This window comes from Arachis stenosperma, chromosome 3 (assembly GCF_014773155.1).
Source record: "Arachis stenosperma cultivar V10309 chromosome 3, arast.V10309.gnm1.PFL2, whole genome shotgun sequence".
NCBI classification, from domain to species: Eukaryota; Viridiplantae; Streptophyta; class Magnoliopsida; order Fabales; family Fabaceae; genus Arachis; species Arachis stenosperma.
In genome coordinates, this window is record NC_080379.1 from 104,948,388 (window position 1) to 104,968,593 (window position 20,206).

At 34.8% G+C, this 20,206-nt stretch overlaps 1 protein-coding gene across 1 annotated transcript; it reads right to left on the reverse strand.

Annotated features, from left to right (window-relative positions):
• Positions 1-1,081: 1,081 nt before the first annotated feature.
• LOC130966538 (uncharacterized) lies at positions 1,082-11,580 on the reverse strand. Its single transcript, XM_057891353.1, has 5 exons — positions 11,308-11,580; positions 7,506-10,631; positions 2,523-2,606; positions 1,373-1,423; positions 1,082-1,279 (listed from the first exon to the last, which is right to left on the reverse strand). The coding sequence occupies exons 1-5, from the start codon at positions 11,578-11,580 to the stop codon at positions 1,082-1,084; spliced, it is 3,732 nt and encodes a 1,243-aa protein (XP_057747336.1).
• Between the last annotated feature and the right edge of the window lie 8,626 nt (positions 11,581-20,206).

The window sequence follows — 20,206 nt, forward strand, 5'->3', positions numbered from 1 at the left end:
TCGGAAAGTCTTTCCTCTTCCGAAGAAGAATCCATCTTGACAATTTTCTTTTTTATTTTCTTTCCTTTTTCTTTCTTGTCCAAGTTACTTGTTTTGTTTTTTCTTTCGTTTTTTCCTTTCTGTACAAAAGTCCTTAAAATAGAAACGCGGACTCAATTATTTAATCATCAAGAAAATACATTAACAATCCGGTGAACCAAATAAAGTAATCTCACCGAATCGAAAAATGTTCATATGGTGAATAGTATATGACAACTATTTAATCATCAAGAAAAATGTTTCTTAATGCAGAAACATTCAAATGAACAAATTAACAATTGCAAGTAGGACAAATAAATTAATTATAACCTAAAATAGAAGTTTATTTAGTTAGTAGAGTATTTTAAAAGCATTTGAAAGCAATTTTTTGGGGGAATTTTAGTAGAGTATTTACCAATGGTTCTGTTGCTTCGGATGAAATCCGTTCAAGGATCATTTGCCTTGTCCAATAGGCCACCCACGGTGTAGGGGGAGCATCAGGTGCAAACGGGCAGGGGAACTTGGTTTCATGGAAGTATATCAATATTAACATAAAAACACAACCATCAACAGACTGTTTCTTCCCCTGTCTCTTGTTTTCAACTCCTTTCATCAAGAAGATGAGCACATGTTTTGCCCAATCCCATTTCTAAATGTTGTCCACATGGAAGATCGGTGGCTTATGGATTAGGAAGGCCACACTTACCGTTGTGGGGAGCAATAAGCATTTTTGTATGAAGACAACAAAATTTCTCTTGAATTTTTTTCTGTTCTCCTCCCTTTCTACACTCATATCCAGCACATTCCTTGTCAAAGTCGCCAAGAAAATATTTTTGACACTGTCAAATATTTTTTTTGTCTGCTGGATTCAGGTTGTTGTAATCAACCTTATCAGGAAAGTGATTTCCTACAATATTTTAATAGCAAAAATAAGTCCAAAACGGTCAGTTTAATTTTCTGAACACCAATGAACTGAAAATAAGCAGTAAGTGAAAAGTGTATTACCTCCATTGTTTATGCCGAGGGCAGCTGCTACTTTCCGAGGAGTTATGTATATTTTCACCTAGAGAATTTTCAGGCATCCTTTCTCTTCATCAAAGCGATCAAGCAATTCTTTCAACAGGGCATTATAGACGTTTATTTCTGGGGCATTTGCCAGGGCACCAAATCCCATTTCTTCCACTATATCTTTCTTTTCTTGACTCATTTTCCTGTATACTGTTACTATTGCCTTTGTTTGGCATCTGCAGTAATGAGTTTTCTGCAAGTTTTGAAACAGAATATGAGGATATATTTATAATACAAAATAGATATTATTCGAATGAAAGTGGATAAATATATTTAATCTGCTTACGTTATAATGTGCCTTCTCCTTCATTGTTGCCATTTCTCTTGTTGTGTTTTGCTGTAATGAAAAATTTTGGTCAATACTACATTGAATACATCAACAAGCACAAGCATGTATATCTTAATCAAGTCAATTAAAATGCCACAAGCCACCAAACCGAAACTCATTCACGCACAGAACCAAAATCACAAAGGCCACAGAACTGAAAAACGTTTATATGGTTAATAAATGATGATCAACTTTCAATTAATAAGAATAGTATTCCTCCATGCAAAAGAAGTACTGAAGATAGTAACAATCAATTTCAAAGCTCTAGTTAAACTATCCAAACAAATAAGAACAAGCATGTATATCTTAATCAAATCAACATCTTCCAAAAGAAAAGTTTTTAAAATTTCATGAATTAGGTGTTCTTTCAAAATAAAATTTGCAAATTGGCTTCTTTAAACACTCTTACTGAAACTTGATATCTTTCTTTAAGTATCAAGGTTAACTACCATTCGTGCTGAAATCTATCCAACATAATGAGACAATTTTACAGTAGTATGGCTTATCAAAGTGAAAGAGCTGTCTCTAATGTCAATTGTCCTAAACACAACTCATTTACATCAAGTGTAACTCATGCTTAAAAAATTTGTAGAAAGGGAGATATTATCTTGTTCTGTTTTGTAATGAAAAATTTTGGTCAATACTTCATTTAATACATCAACAAGCACAAGCATGTATATCTTAATCAAGTCAATTAAAATGCCACAAGCCACCGAACCGAAACTCGTTCATGCACAAAACCAAAATCACAAAGGCCACCGAACCGAAAAACGTTCATGTGGTTAATAAATGATGATCAACTTTCAATAAAAAAGAATAGTATTCTTTCATGCAAAAGTACTGAAGATAGTAACAACCAATTTCAAAGCTCTAGTTAAACTATCCACACTAGTAAGAACAAGCACGTATATCTTAAAGCCCTAGTTACACTATCCACTGAATTGAATGAAAATAACAACAAATTTCATTCCAAGCCCTAGTTATACTGTAAAAATCATTCACAATAGTTCCATCTACTAAAGGAAGCAAATCAATCCAGTAAAACTAAAATGCAACTAGGAGAAATGCGACATTGCATGATTTCAAATGAACAGTAGTTTTCTCATACCTTTGGTAGTCTTTGTTGCTGTTTTCGTTCGTTTCTGGTTGTTATTTGCGAAATATTCTTCCGTTTCCTTTCCAGTAGTGATTTCTGCAAAGAATATGATTGAAGTTTGAGTGATATTGAGCGAGATTCGAAAAGAATGAGTGGTTTCATGTATTGGTTTCGTGTTGAAGAAGATGTAACGTTTTTTCATAATGAAGCGCGAATGAAAAAGGAGGGCTTTCTTTCGTCTGGCGCGTATTGTCACTCGCCATTTAATGCGCCTGATTCTATTTGGGCTTGGGCCAACTTAGTTATATGATTATATGGATGTGTAGCAGCCCTGTTATTTTAAATGCTAATTATTAATTATATAATAAAAACTTATAATAATTTTTTTAGATATTATTTTTTATTATTCATAATTATTAATATAAATGTAATTAAATATATATAAATAAAAAATATCAAATATTTTTATTAATTACAATATAATTATTTTTTATGATTATATGATATTTATTAATATTATTTTTCAATAAATACATATAGTATATAACAATATAATAAATATAAATTAATTAGTTAGTTATTAAAATAAAACATATTTACTTTAATATAAAAATAAAACTAAAAAGTCTTTATTATGAAAAGATACTAGAATTTTATATACTTATTTAATAATAATCAGATTATAACTTGTTAATTATAATTTGTTAAAATTTGATTATTTTTAAAATATTAGTGAATATATATATATATATATATATATTAAATTTTAATTTCATGTTTTAGACTATTTTTATTTTTTATTTATATGAGACTGGTTCTGCCAATTTAATTAGTAATTTATCGGTTGAACTAATAAACTAGTAAACCAATAGTCTAATCGGTTCGATTACCAGTTTGATTCTGACAACTATAATTCATAGATATGGTTAATAGTGAATTTTTTTATTGTTGTTTATCCAAATGAGGTCATAAAAAATGGTAAGGAGAGAGTGATATTCGAGTGCAATTATCTTATGATGTTGCACACCTATCATCTAGATTTTTTAGATGCCTTGAAGAATGTCATATTGATGAATATAAATGCAGTTGAATCCAAAGAGATTGCAAATGTTAGATACAGATTTCTAATAGCTTTGGGAAATAGAAGATTTTAAAATTAGACGTTTTTGGTCAAAGATGATAACCATGTGAGCATAATATTTGATATGCATGTAAAGATAACGCCATAACATGTGATGAAATGATATGTTGAGGTTCGTGATATTGCTTGATGCAACAGGGCCCACTACTAGGCCCTATTCATTATGTCGCTTCGAGTGATCATGTAGAGGAGGAGGAAACTGAGTTAGACTTAGACTCTCAAAGCACATTGATATTACTACTGTGAAAGAAAAGTGCAGTTTCTTGACACCAAAAAACAAAAAATAATAGCTTCTTTATTAGGCTTGGTTTGATATAATATTTTAGAGAGGTGTTGATATTTTTTTTAGAAGATAAATTGGTCCTTAATTTTTTGTCTCGTAAATATTTAAGTTCATAAAAATTAAAAAATAAATTTAAATTTTTTATTTTTTCAAAAACTAGACATATAAATCCCTCCTTTCATATGGGACTACGAAACGTAACAAAAATATTTGATGTGGAAGTCATTTTGCAAAGGTGATCATTACGGTGTCCTACGTAGATGGTTTGAAAAAAGCTTAGGGACAAAAAAGTCCTCTAATGTTTTTTTTTTTGGTGAGGGAAGAGTTGGACATACCTGACCCGACCCGATCTGAAATACATAAAAAAGAGACTCCATATTTTTGGATTATTGGGTCATTGATTCAATCGGTGGGTCACAGGTTGAACTGATTGACTCGGTCATAATTAAATAAATATATAATATTTTATTATTATTTGTATAATAAATATTTTAATTTTATTTTTATATTATAGTAACTATTATTTTTATATTTTAATAATTAATTTATATCTATTATATTATTATATATTATAAATATTTATTAAAAAATATATTGTGGTGAGTAAAGATTTTTTTATTTTATTAATTTGTAAATGTTTAATAGAAAATTATATTTATATTAGTATTTATATATAATTAAAAATATAATTAATTTAAAAATAAATAATAAAAAATTAAATTGAATTGACAAAATTTATTGAATAAAAAGCCCTATATAGTATCACTATATATATAATAATTATCGCATATAATATTGAAGTGTGTGTTAGTTTGGTGGCAAGGTATGCATTATGTTTTTCAACTTTTTCAATTCAGTTTGACATTGAATCCGTTATTGTTGCTGGCTTGTGGCTTCAACAATAGTTGAGTAATGTAGGAGATAAAGAAGAATCTACCAATGCTAAAATGACGTAATATTGGGGAGCTTTTTTGTCCTTATGCCGTAACAGTTATCTCTATGGAACGGTGTTTACGTAAGATATTTCTATTATGTTTTGCAATCTCAAATGGACGAAGAGATTTAGGCGTCCAAATTTTAAAAGAATTAGAAATTTAAATGTATTTTTTAATTTATAAAAACATAAATATTTGCAGGATAAAAAATTAAGAATTAATTTATCTTTTTTTTTTTAATTACTCTATTAATTTTTATAGTTTTTAAGATTTTGGGATGGATCATGGCACATGCTAGCCCCCATGACTCCGCCACTGTCCACATGTGATCATTGATCATACTATCATATTTCAATGTCTTGATGATCCCCATGGGGATGCAAAAGTCATTGATTCAGATTTTAATCGGTTTTATTTAAATTGGTCGGTTTTCAATAAATTTTGGCCCTTTTAATTGATTTAATATTTTTTTTGAGATAATATTTAATTTGGTCCTTCAACTTATACGTGAATCTCAATTTAATTCTTGAAGTTTCAATTGTCTCTATTTAATTTTTAAACTTTGCGAGTGTGACTTATGTTAGTCCCTTGGCTAATTTTCAACACACAAACGTTAATGAAACGCTGACGTGAAAAGTCGAATGCCATGTTAGACTCTGTAAAATGACGTCATTTTTGTTTTGACACTCCAATAGTTGAAAAAGACATTATAAGTGGTATTTATGGAAACTTTTCTCCTAAAACAAGTGATCCGATATCGTTTTTAGACTATTTAAGCACCAAAGCCATAACAACGTTGTTTTACAAGTTTCAACATGGCATGTAGTTGTCCATGTCAGCGCTTTATTAATGTTTTTATATTAGAAATTGTCTCAAAACACAAATGTGGGTCACATTTATAAAGTTTGGATATTAAAAAAAGTAATTAAAATTTCAAAAACTAAATTAAGGCTCACATAAAATTTAAGAATCAAATAAAGTATTAATTTTTTTTAATTTGACACTTGAACCTAGTTACTAAACCAATTCATCAGTTTTTTATTCCAATATACTTAAGCTCTTTAGTCATTAAGAGAAAAATTAAAAAAGAACAAAAGTTGGTTGTAAAATTTCATTATTTAGAACTACATCTCCAACAATATATTAATTGATTCATACATATGTAAAAAAAAAAAATGAATACAAACAAAATATTTCTTGAATTTTTTTTCATATTAAAGTCTATGTACTCAATCTCTCTCTGAATTAAAGAAAAAAACACCCTTTAGAGGGCTGCTTTCGTCATACAAGTTCACAGGACAACGGTGGCCCGAGGCCTCCTCCACTCCTCTTTCACTACTCTCACTCCTCCTTCTATGTATGTTTTATCTTTATTTTTTTTATCTTTTTTTCATTCCTTTATTTTTTTTATCTTTTTTTTCATTCCTCTTTTATTGCCACTTTCTCTCTACTTCACCACGTATCCTCCTCTTTTTTTTTTCACTTTTCTTCTCCTCTTGCCTTCTTTTTTCCTTCTCTCTACTTTCTATTTATTCTTTCACCAACTTTTAGGTCTAACTTTTAATAATTTATTTTTGGTTTAGTTATATTTTTTTGTTTGTTTGTTTAATTTTACAGGCAATACTACAGTGATGAAAGAAATATTTTTTTTAGTTGCTGAAAAGACGTAGAGACACAGGCTACTGAATACGTGTTATCTTGTTTCTCAAAAGACAACACATCCTGACTAGAAGCAGAAGCTGCAGATGGTGATTCATGGGAAAAAATTAAGCAGGTAAGTATAATTTTGTGTTAATGATTATGATTATATTTTTGGATTTTTTTTATTTCGGACCCAGTAACATCTTTTGCAGTTGAACTTTTTGACACATAGATGAATTGGGATAGACAAAGATGGATTAACTAAAGATAGTTTAAACTAGACACTTAGACACCACTTATTGATTTAGGGTCTCTCTTTGTTATTTACCAAAAAAAAAATCTCTCTTTGTTGATGACCAAAATAGAGTGTTTATACCCCATAAAACTATAAAGTTCTAACTCTTTCCTTTCTGGGCTTAAGCCCCGTTTTTTTGTGACTGAACAAAGAAAAAGGACCTAAGAGAAAGAGTGGCACTCTTCTGTAATAATAATGTCTAAATTATTAGGGGGCAGTAACCACTCTAGGTACACTTGCTTGTTTAAAACAGCAGTTTTAGCCATTAAATCAGCCATTTGTTTGCTGTGCGCTGGATGAGCACTAAAGTAGCTGTCCAATTGCGCTGAAGCATCTCTTTAATTTTGTTAAGCAGATTAGAGTCATTCGTAATCATGCTGGTTGTGCCTCGCGAAACAAGAAGAAACGCATCAAGATTATCAGTTTCACATATGACCTCTTTGCACTCGCAATCCCAAGCCATAACAAGCCCTCTCCAAATAGCATGAAGCTCACAACAGAGAACACTAGAAAGAGGTATACTGACAGAACAACCTTTCATCCAAATTCACATGTTGTCTCTAATAATACATCCAAAGCCAGCTAATTGCTCATTTTCAAAAACACTTGCATCGCAGTTCACTTTCCAGGCATTCATTGGAGGTGGTTCCCAGTTATATTGCAAAGAGGAAGGAATAATATATTTTTGGTTGGTAACAACCTTAGAGAAATCTCGAGTAGCATGTTGAACTAAGTGAACAATTCTCTCCTTATTCCATGGATCATCTTGATGGAAGATGTCATTGTTCCTATCCCTCCAAATCCACCAAAAGGCCGCTGCAAAGAGAAACTTATTTTTGTTGAGATTAGAACGAATCCAAGACACAAAATCTAAACTAGAGTCCTCAGCGGTCATTCTCAAATTTAAGCTAATCCAAATCTGACGAGCTTTTTGGCAAGTCCTAAAGTAGTGGTTAATATTCTCTAGAGCAAGATAACATCTCTGACAAAAATCAGAAGTAGCAAGACCTCTTTGAAACCGGTAACTAGCTGTGGGAACTCCGTTGTTGAGACAAAGCCAGAGCAGACACTTTATCTTCTCTGGAATTCTCAAGCGCCAAAGCCAAAGCCAATTTTCATTATCATTCCAGCCAAATTTCTTCTTCAATAGCCATTCATACCCGCTATTAGTCGAGTAGGTAAGAGTATTTGAGTTTGTCCAAAACCAACCTGTTTTATCTCCTGCCTGCTTGATAGGATCAAAGAGCATCAAATCAAGTTTAACTTCTTCCGGAATTATTGTGTAAAGAATATCCCACCGCCAATGTCCATGGTGCCAGACATCTTCTAGCTTCAAGTGAGAATCAGAGATGTGCACAAAAGGAACCAAAGGAGCTAGCGTTCCACTTGGTCGCCAAGCATGATACAAAAAGGATTGAGACATACTGCCTGTACACCAATCAAAACCATCACGAAGCTTTTCTATTGTCTTATAAATCGCTCGCCAAGTGCTTGAAACATTATTAGAAAAATTGGGTGAAAAGCAAGACCTCCCAGATAAATATTTTGCCAACATAATTCTTACCCAAAGCTTATCTTTATTATGCAGTAATTGCCAAACAAGCTTTCCTAATAAAGCAAAATTTACACATTGGGTATCTCTAATTCCCAAGCCTCCATATTTTCTTGGAGTGACAACTTTGCTCCACTTGACATAATTTAAGCAACGCTCCCCCACCTTTCCCTTCCACAAGAATTGTCTAAGCACAGAATCAATCTTTTGACAAACCGAAGTAGGAAAAAGAGTCACTTGCATCTGATAAATAGGAAGAGAAGAAGCAACAGATTTAATTAAGCAAAGCCTGCCTGCTCTGTTAAGGAGCCGACCTTTCCAACTAGCCAGCCTATTCTTGATCTTCTCTAAAGAGTCCAAAAAAATAGACCTAGCAGCTCGAGGATGATTAAGATTCACCCCCAAGTATTTGCCTAGGTCACTAGTAAAAGGAATATGAGAAACACCAGACAACATTTTCTTCCTTCTATTAGAGATATTTCTAGAACAAATAGCTTTAGATTTTTCAATGTTAACCTTCATACCTGAAGCTTTGCAGAACAACTCCAAAGTGTGCACAACATTCTGAACTTGATTTTTCTTCGCTTTACAAAAAAGGAGGAGGTCATCTGCAAACATCAAGTGAGAAACTCTAGGTCCCCCTCTAGAAACAGCCACACCATCCCAAATACCCTCATCAACTTGTTTGGAAATGAAGCACGCCAATCTCTCCATGCACAAAACAAATAAATAAGGAGAAATTGGATCTCCTTGCCTGAGCCCTCTGCGAGGTTGGAAGCTGTCCAATCTATTCCCATTCCAAAGGATAGAAAGATTTGAAGCCTGAACACAATTCATTACAAGCCGAATAATTAGAGAAGGAAAGCCAAAAGATTCAAGAGTGTGCTGAAGAAAATTCCAACCAACTCTATCATAAGCCTTTTCTAAATCAATCTTAAAAGCCATTGCTTCTTTTCTAGACTTTGTCCGCTTAAGAAAGTGAAGAACTTCTTGGGCCACAATAATATTATCAGGCGCTCCTCTACCATGTATAAACCCTCCCTGAGTTGGGCTAACAATTTCATCCAAAAATGGTCGTAATCTATTAACCAGCACTTTAGTCACTAGCTTATAAATTACATTACAAAGGCTTATTGGCCGAAAATCCTTCAATCTAGTTGGAGGGTCGCACTTAGGGGTAAGAACAATCAAAATTTCCAACAAAGAATGGCTTAACGTCTCCCCTAAGAATGCTTTCTGAACAGTACGCCACACCTCATGACCCACCACATCCCAATATTCCTTGAAGAAAAAAACTTGAAAACCATCTGGCTCAGGAGCTTTGAACGAGCTCATATTATCCAGAGCTTCTTTAACCTCCAACATTGTTACTGGTTTAGTCAAATTATCACAAGCATCCTGGCTAAGAGATGGCATAGGAATTTCTCCCATGCAATTAACCTCAATAGGCTCAGTAGAGCAAAAAATATTTTTAAAGAAATGAACAACCTCTCTTTGCAAAATTTCTGGATCATCAGACCAGGACCCATCACTTACCAGCAACCCATGAACCTTGTTAGATTTTCTTCTAAGGATAGTTTGTATATGGAAAAAGCTAGTATTTCTATCACCATACCGAACCCATTGATCTCTTGACTTCTGGTACCAAAGCAATTCTTCCTGGGCCAAAATTAGATTATACTCAGCTCTCAATTCTTCCTCTTTGTGCTTCAAAATCGGATCAACGTCAGCTTCCATTTTCCGTTGAATACAATTCAAATAAGCCTCCAATTCCTTCTTTTTAATAAAAATATTGCCGAAGACCGTAGAGTTGAATTCCAACGAAACTTCTTGAACCCTCAACAACTTCCTATGGATGCCAAAGTTTATACTATCCCAAGATTTCTGAACAATGGCCTTGTAATCAAGATGCGTTGCCCATGCTGCTTGGAATCTAAAAGGCCGGTTTCCTTTCTTGATAGGAACTCCTTGACATCGGATAAGTAGGGGACAACGATCAGAGTGGGAACAGCTGAGAACTTCAACAAAAGCTTCTGGAAAAAGAAGGCGCCATTCTGTAGTACAGCAAGCTCTATCCAATCTCTTTGCAATTTCTTTGTTTCCTTGAATTTTATGGAACCAAGTAAACCGTCTTTCAGAGGTTGTCAGATCAAAAAGACCACAAGAATCTAGAGTACTTTCAAAGACACTACTGCGATTCGAATAGAAATTACCCCCCTTCACCTCATGAACACTCAAAATATCATTAAAATCTCCAACCACCACCCACGGGTCCTGAATGCACAAACCAATATCAAGAAGATGACTCCATAATTCTACTCTATTAGTGGCTTGAGGGCTGCCATAAACCGCACTGCAGATCTATCTTCGTCCACCACCATCAATTTCCAAAGTTACACATTGATTCATAGCCCAAAGAATTTTTTAAGAAAATTTTAAATTAGCATAGAGGAACCAAATTCCTCCATTGTGTCCAACAGCATCTACAATTCCTATAGGATAATAGCCTAATCTCCCCCAAAATTCTTTCATAGTTTCAAACCCAATATGAGTTTCCACCAAAATAAAAAAAGTTGGTTGAAATTTTCGTACCAACTCCTTACAGTGCACCCGAGACATCTTATTTGACGCCCCCTTACATTTCAACTAATAATATTTAAATGGTCACAATCCAAAAAATTAAATTAAATAATTGGAATGTATAATCATTCTACCTCACGTTGATGGACCCCTGTCTCCAAGTGTCTTCTGGTGGACTTGTGCCGCAGAACCATCATTCTTCTGTTGAGATTGGTTCTCCAAGTTTGTTGTTGTACTAGCTTTATCAAGCTCTTTTTGTACTCGAGAATCCATTGACAATGCTTCAGTAGGTGAGTTTTGAAGCGAAATAGGACGCTGCCTTTTGTGCCCTGCTTTAAAAAAAAGGAGTACTCTGATCCTTGAAAGCCACCTGAGTTGTTCCCAAAGAGCCAAGCGTTGATGGAGGATCCTTCTTTTCCTTATGCTCCACCTTTGCATTTGATAAAGAATTCACCTTTGCATTTGATGAGGATCCAGCATGCATGTTATTAGACCCAAAAGAAAATTTCTTACTCACCAAATTGGAGCATATTGCTACATTGGTTTTTTTTTTCACCAAATTGGGGCCTTTACCCACTTTTTCCTTGCCTTTTCTACTAACTGTAACCCAGTCACCCTCTTTTGTACGAGTATCCCCATCCATGCGTGATTATTGCAAATTATCATGCACAAGATCCGCTGCTCCATGCTTCTCCATAATTGGAATTGATTTGGCATTAATTCCAAATTCAAAAGTTGAATTTTGATATTTTACTGGGATTTGACTACCTTCTGCCGTTTTCTCGTTGTTATCCACCGGAAACATTGACGACAAATTTTTCTCCTTCACCATGTTTTCCTTCCCAATGCCATTGTTGTTCTCTTTCGCACATTCTCTTGTTACGTGCCCAAAGCAGCTATATTTTTCACAAATTAAATTCAAGTGCTCATATTCTATGTCATACATATGACCATCAACTTGAATTTTTTTTATGACTGGAAGTCCCAAGTTAATTTGCACACATGCTCTTGCATACTTTCCCCTCTCCGCAGACTTGGTGGCTAAGTCGATGCGGATCGGTTTGCCAACAGCTGACGTAATCATTTTCATGGCTCTCTCTTGACAATAGTTAATATTTAAACCTGTGATTCTTATCCAAACCATGGTAGACCCAAAAGTGTTTTCACAAGGTCTGAATGAAGAACTCCAAGATTTAATCAAAACATAACTACCAGTAATCATCCACGGTCCCCAAGGATAACTTTTTCTCTATCCTCCAAGAGATCAAATTTGACTAAGAAATAGCCAAAACCAACATCTACTACCTCATATCCTCCTTTGGTTCTCCAGACTCCTTTAAGCCTGTGCGTGATCGCCGTATAGCTAAATTTTTTTCCAAGAACTTTGATCACGATGGCATCTTTGTAGGTCTCTGCCAATATCTCCTTTGCTTCTTCAGTGAACGTCATAGTTGGTATCTCCAAATCGCCTTGCTTACCAACTACTGTAGCCATCTTATCCCCATCAAGAGAATCAGCAACCTCCAAAGCTCTCTTTGCTGAGGCACCAACAACTTTATCTCTGAACGATATCCGCTAGCCTTGAATCTTGTTACTGTCTCCTTTAATCCCCTCCTTGTCACCTGATTCATGCCCCCCTCCACTCTCCCCCTTATTGCTTCTGTCGGCATGGCTGGCTGCCACGCTATGTGCCACCCTCGAAGACTCTCCCCCGCTCTCTCCACTCTCCATTTCAAAATTCAAATTTTTTTAATGTCTATCTTTTTAACAACAATAATAATAATTATATGAAAAGAAGAGTTGAAAGAGTTAGGATTTGAAAAGAAGGGTGTGTGTCTTTGACTCTCTGTCGGTGTGTAAATGTGAATGTTGACGACAGGAGACGCTGAAAGGCTTGGTAAATCAAAGGCGGATGAAGGGGAAGCAACGGGTTGAGGATAACAACAATAATAATAATAAGAACAAAATCAAATTGGGTTGGTCTAGTGGTTAATTCACTAGTTGCTTAAGCAAGTGTCGAGAATTCAAATCACACGTGCATACAGTGTTGGGAAAAACTCAACACAGGTTTAAATCAAGAACCTGTCTAATAGCGGAAGCACCAAAAATAATTTTTTCCAAACTGTGCAATTAATGGGCAACACCAAAGATACTCCAAGCAGCAAATATAATGGCAGAAAATTAAATAATCAGACACCAGAATTTTTAACGTGGGAAAATCCCCAAAAGAGGGACAAAAAACCCACGGGACCTGGTCCAGAAAAATCTTCCACTATCAGAATAATGGGTACACAAACAGTCTTCCTAGTGACACTAGGGCATCTCAACAATCAACAAAATACATCACCAAAACTGGTGGAATCAACATAAACCCTCCACAAAAGTGGGTATCTCAAATCAGGCAAAAGAGAAGGCAATACAACAAATAAGTTATATCCTAATGTTCATCTCTACACCAGGAATAACATACTAAAATTTCATAAGAAATGGAGCAAGTTTACCAAGTCAATGTGATCAAGATTAGCTTGCCCTTTTCCCCCAATTTCTCTTCTCTTCGACGCCGAATTTCCTTTCATTCAAAACTGAATGAAAACTCTTCTCTCTCACCGTGGCTTAAAGCCTTTCTTTCTTTATTTATTTGTTTTTCTTTTTTTTTTAATGAGATGTGGGCCCCACTTAGTTGGGGACCCACCAACAAATCTCCCCCTCACCAACTCAAGTGGGGATAGGCTGCTCCACCAAGCCCGCCTTCTCTTTGCAGGAATCAAGCTTCACTGCAGGTAAACTCTTAGTCATCATATCTGAACCATTATCATCAGTATGGATCTTCTCAAGTGCATATGACTTCATCTCAAGCGCTTGACGTATCCAATGATACCTCACCTCTATATGCTTCGATCTAGAATGAAACGTTGGATTCTTGCTGAGATGGATAGCACTCTGACTGTCACAAAATAACACAAACTTCTCTTGATTGATGCCTAACTCTTGTAGGAATTTCTTCATCCACAAGAGTTCCTTAGAAGCTTCAACAACAGCAATGTATTCTGCCTCTGTAGTAGACAAAGCAACACATTTCTGAAGTCGAGATTGCCACGACACAGCTCCCCCTGCAAAAGTCATCATATAACCAGAAGTAGACTTCCTTGAATCAAGATCCCCAGCCATATCCGCATCTGTGTAACCATCCAACACAGGTTGGCCACTCCCAAAGCATAAACAAACTCTGGAAGTACCATTAAGGTATCTGAGAATCCACTTCACTGCTTGCCAGTGTTCCTTGCCAGGATTAGAGAGAAACCGACTAACAACTCCAACTGCATGAGCAATATCTGGCCTGGTGCAAACCATAGCATACATCAAACTACCAACTGCAGATGCATATGGAATCTTCTTCATTTCTGCTTTATCTTTCTCACTTGTAGGACATTGCTGCGAACTCAGCTTGAAATGACTAGCAAGTGGAGTACTAACAGGTTTGGAATTACTCATGCTAAACCTCTCTAAAACCTTCTCAATGTACTTCTGTTGTGACAACCACAGTTTCCCATTCTTCCTGTCACGAGTGATACTCATGCCAAGGATTTTTTTTGCAGGACCCAAATCCTTCATAGCAAAGGATCTGTTCAAATCTTTCTTAAGACTTTCAATCTTCTTAGTGTCATGACCAACAATCAACATGTCATCAACATAAAGCAAGAGAATTATAAAATCACCATCAGAGAATTTCTTAACATATACACAATGATCAGAAGAAGTCTTACTGTACCCATGAGCTTCCATGAAGGAATCAAACTTCGTGTACCACTGCCTTGGTGCTTGCTTCAACCCATATAAGCTCTTCTTCAACTTGCATACAAGGTGCTCCTTTCCTTTAACCTCGAAACCCTCTGGTTGCTCCATATAAATTTCTTTATCTATGTCACCGTGAAGGAATGCAGTCTTCACATCAAGCTGCTCAACCTCTAAATTCAAGCTAGCCGCCAATCCAAGCACAACTCGAATAGAGGACATCTTCACAACTGGAGAGAAAATCTCCTCAAAATCAATACCTTTCTTTTGCTCAAAGCCTTTCACAACCAATCGAGCTTTGTACCTTGGCCGTGAGACACTTTCATCTGCTTTCAATTTGAACACCCATTTATTCTTGAATGCTCTCTTACCCTTCGGCAACTTCACCAATTCAAAAGTATGATTCTCATGCAAGGATTTCATTTCTTCTTGCATGGCCTTCAACCAATCTTCCTTATGCTCATCAGACATAGCTTCCTGGTAGCTCTCTGGCTCCCCAGTCTCAGTATTCATCACATACTCATGAGGAGAGTATTTTTGAGAAGGATGACGCTCTCTAGTAGATCTTCTCAATTCAGGCTCAACTGGTGGTTCAGGTGGAACTTCAACATCTAGCACCTCAGGTTGAGGTGCAGGTTCATCATGCAAATTATCACCATCATTATCAACTTGTACATCTCCCCCATCAATAGGAGGTCTAGTGGAAGGACCAGGTTCATCATCAACAGAACGTCTAACAGTTACTGTTGGCTTATCTGTCTTCTCAAGATCTTCAATAGTTTGGTCTTCAAGAAAGATCACATCTCGGCTTCTAATTATCTTCTTGCTCACCGGATCCCATAATCTGTAACCAAAGTCTTCGTGACCATAACCCATGAAGATACACTGCTTTGACTTCCCATCAAGTTTAGACCTTTCATCTCTTGGAATGTGAACAAAAGCTCTGCAGCCAAACACTCTCAAGTGACTATAGGAGACATCTTTCCCTCTCCAAACTTTCTCTGGAACATCACCATTAAGTGGAACAGAAGGAGAAAGGTTGATCAAATCTACTGCAGTTCTCATCGCTTCACCCCAAAAGGATTTAGGCAACTTTGCATGAGAGAGCATACACCTGACTCTATCATTGATAGTGCGATTCATTCTCTCTGCAACTCCATTATGTTGAGGAGTCTTAGGAACCGTCTTCTCAAGCTTGATTCCATGTCCTTTACAATACTCTTCAAACGGACCCCTGTATTCACCACCATTATCTGCTCGAACACATTTTAATTTCCTTCCTGTTTCTCTTTCAACACTTGCATGAAAGTGTTTGAAGATACCGAGCACCTGGTCTTTAGATTTCAAAACAAAAGCCCACATTTTTCGAGAATAATCATCAATAAAAGTAACAAAATATGATGCACCACCTAGTGTCTTAGCATCCATAGTGCAAACATCAGTGTGAACTAAATCTAGAACATGTGATCTCCTATGAGGTCCAGAATTATGAAATGATACTCTAGCATGCTTTCCAACAAAACAATGAGTGCAAGTATTTAAAGTTGTACCTTTCACTGGAAGTGAGTGCTTCTTGGCCAAGACGCTTAGTCCTTTCTCGCTCAAGTGACCAAGACGTATATGCCACAAATTAGAAGAGGAATCATCAGCTACATTCACATCTTCTTTGCACAACTTTGCTTGCAACCGGTAGAGAGTAGTGAGACTATTGTCTTCTCTAGCAACAATGAGAGCCCCTTTGGTAATCTTGCATTTTTCACTACCAAAGGAAGTGCAATACCCCTCTTGATCCAATGCCTTCATTGAAATGAGATTGAACCGCATATCTGGCGCATGCCTAACATTCTTCAACTGCAACTTGCATCCCATATTAGTTTCAAGCCACATATCACCCATACCGATGATATCACACACTCCTTTATCTCCCAATTTGATCTTGCCAAAATTTCCAGCAGTATAGGAAGTGAAAAATTCACGCTTCGGAGTGACATGACATGAGGCACCAGAGTCCATAATCCAAGTGGAATCATCACAGACAAGATTCACATAATTTTCATCATATGTGATAAGAACATCTTCATAAACAATAGCAGCAGTTTCTTTATCACTATCTTTACCTTTGTCTTCGTTTCTTCCCCTTGATTGTTCTCTTTTCAAGAACCTACAATACCTCTTGATATGCCCCGACTTGCCACAATGGTGACAAATGAACTCCTTTCTTGGCTTGTACTTTCCTCTTGACTTGCTTCGACTCTCTGACCTGTCAGAACTGTGAGGTTTTCTACTTTGACTTCTCCCCCGTGACTCTGAAACAAGTGCTTCTGATTGTGAGGAGGCATTAGTCAAACCTCGCTCTCTTCTCCGGGCTTCTTCATTCAACATGCTCTCTTTAACCATTGCTAACGTCAACTTCCCATTTGGAGCTGAGTTAGTCAGTGTCACAACCAAAACTTCCCAACTATCAGGCAAAGAGCTCAACAACAACAAGGCTTGCAACTCATCATTCAAAGTGATTTCATTATTTGTCAGTTGGTTCACCGTCTCCTGAAAAATACTCAAGTGCTCCGGCATTGATTTACCTTCAACATACTTCATATTGACAAGCTTCCTAATCAAGAATGCTTTGTTTTGCACATTCTTCCTCTCATATAACTCCTTCAATTTCTTCCACATCTTCTCAGCATTCGTTTCGGTGTCAACATGTGGATACACACTAAGATCAAGCCATTGCCTCATCAAAGCAACTGCCTTCCGATTCAACTTCTTCCATTCAGCATCGGATTTAGTACCTTTGGATTTATCCCCTTCCACAGGATCATACAAGTCCTTGCTATACAGCATATCTTCCATGAGGGTCTTCCAAATTGAATAATTTTGGGAATTCAATTTGACCATATTCGGTCCATGAGTATTTTCCTCCATTTAATCAGCACAGAAATAAACAACCAAAGCTCTGATACCACTTTGTTGGGAAAAACTCAACACATGTTTAAATCAAGAACCTGTCTAACAGCGGAAGCACCAAAAATAATTTTTTCCAACCTGTGCAATTAATGGGCAACACCAAAGATACTCCAAGCAGCAAATATAATGGCAGAAAATTAAATAATCAGACACCAGAATTTTTAACGTGGGAAAACCCCCAAAAGAGGGACAAAAAACCCACGGGACCTGGTCCAGAAAAATCTTCCACTATCAGAATAATGGGTACACAAACAGTCTTTCTAGTGACACTAGGGCATCTCAACAATCAATAAAATACATCACCAAAACTGGTGGAATCAACATAAACCCTCTACAAAAGTGGGTATCTCAAATCAGGCAAAAGAGAAGGCAATACAACAAATAAGTTATATCCTAATGTTCATCTCTACACCAGGAATAACATACTAAAATTTCATAAGAAATGGAGCAAGTTTACCAAGTCAATGTGATCAAGATTAGCTTGCCCTTTTCCCCCAATTTCTCTTCTCTTTGACGCCGAATTTCCTTTCATTCAAAACTGAATGAAAACTCTTCTCTCTCACCGTGGCTTAAAGCCTTTCTTTCTTTATTTATTTGTTTTTCTTTTTTTTTTAATGAGATGTGGGCCCCACTTAGTTGGGGACCCACCAACATATAGTAGTAACCCATTGACCAACCTGCCGGATTGGGAATACTATGGGAAACAAAATAAATAAAATAATAATAATATCAAATTTAATTTTTTTATAGCTCTTATTTTCAAATAGTTTAACTTATGCTAAATTTTATGTCAAATTTCAATTAATATTCACGAATTTTAATTTTATAAACCATTTTTTTAAAAAAAAAAATCAAAAACACATCATCTTAAGTCTTAAACCCATATTAATATATTTTATTTATTCACTTTGTCTTACAATATGAACTTTTGTTATTTGCTTCCGTCTCGTATACCCATGGTACTCCAGGGTATAACACGACAACATAAAAAAGCAAAGGGGAGAATAATTTTACATAAATTAGTCAAAGCAAAATCTGATTCATCAATCAATCAAACCACGTTTACATGTAGTTCGAACCTACCTGTTTCAAACTTGGATTGCATGTAATTCTAATCACATATATTCGAATTACTCACTGACACTGAAAGCAACATAATTCGAATCAAGTTGATTCGAACTACTTCCATGCACGCCATTCAACATAATTCGAAGTGGATTAATTCAAACTACACTTGAATATTTTTTTAATAAATTTATTTAAATTATACCACAAAAAATATTTTATTCTATACAAAATAATTTTAAAAAATGGCTTAAAAGATGTTAGGAGTACTATAAAAATTTGTAATGTTCTAATGACTTAGGACATTAAAAAAATACTCTACATAGTCAATAATAATTTAAAAATTAAAATAAATATAGTTATAACCTGTATTTATCTAAAATACTAAAATATTACAAACTTTTATAGTACTCCTAACATTTTTTAAGCCATTTTTTTAAAATTGTTTTGCATAGAAAATGGCTTAAAATGGCTTAAAATGCCCTTTATTCTATGCAAAACAATTTAAAAAAAATGGCTTAAAAAATCTTAGGAGTACTATAAAAGTTTGTAATGTCCTAATGACTTAGAACATTAAAGAAATACTCTACATAGTCAATAATAATTTAAAAATTAAAATAAATATAGTTATAACCCGTATTTACCTAAAATACTAGAATATTACAAACTTTTATAGTATTTCTAACATTTTTTAAGCCATTTTTCTTAAATTGTTTTGCATAAAAAATAGCTTAAAATGGCTTAAAATGCCCTTTATTCTATGCAAAACAATTAAAAAAATGGCTTAAAAAATGTTAGGAGTACTATAAAAGTTGGTAATATTCTAGTAATTTAGGTAAATACTGGTTATAACTATATTTATTTTAAATTTTAAATTATTGTTGACTATGTAAATTATTTCTTTAATATCCTAAGTCATTAGGACATTACAAACTTTTATAGTACTCCTAAGTCCTAACATCTTTTAAGCCATTTTTTAAAATTATTTTGTATAGAATAAAATATTTTTTTGTGGTATAATTTAAATAAATTTATTAAAAAAATTTATAAAAAAATATTCAAGTGTAGTTCGAATTAATCCATTTCGAATTACATTGAATGGCGTGCATGGAAGTAGTTCGAATCAACTTGATTCAAATTACATGTTACTGCCTAATTCGAATCAGCTGAATTCGAATTATGTTGCTTTGAGTGTCAGTGAGTAATTCGAATCTATGTGATTCGAATTACATGCAATCCAATTTCGAACCAGGTAGGTTCTAACTACATGTAAACGTGGTTTGGTTGATTGATGAATTAGATTTTGTTTTTGCTGATTTGTGTAAAATTATTCTCCCCTTAACTTATTTATGTTTTTTGTCCTAAAATAAAAGTATGTAAATATAAGAAATAGACGTTTCCATTGTTTTTTATATTCTAAACGACAATAAAATGAAAACCAATAAATC

What these genes read in the sequence shown, in the direction of transcription:
- LOC130966538 (XM_057891353.1), bottom strand. Translation starts at nt 11,580, where the DNA reads ATGGATGGGGATACTCGTACAAAAGAGGGTGACTGGGTTACAGTTAGT. An exon ending in AGCAACAAAGACTACCAAAG is followed by an intron (nt 1,424 to 2,522) that starts GTATGAGAAAAC and finishes TTTTCATTACAG; the next exon opens with CAAAACACAACAAGAGAAAT. An exon ending in AGGAGAAGGCACATTATAAC is followed by an intron (nt 1,280 to 1,372) that starts GTAAGCAGATTA and finishes CAAAACTTGCAG; the next exon opens with AAAACTCATTACTGCAGATG.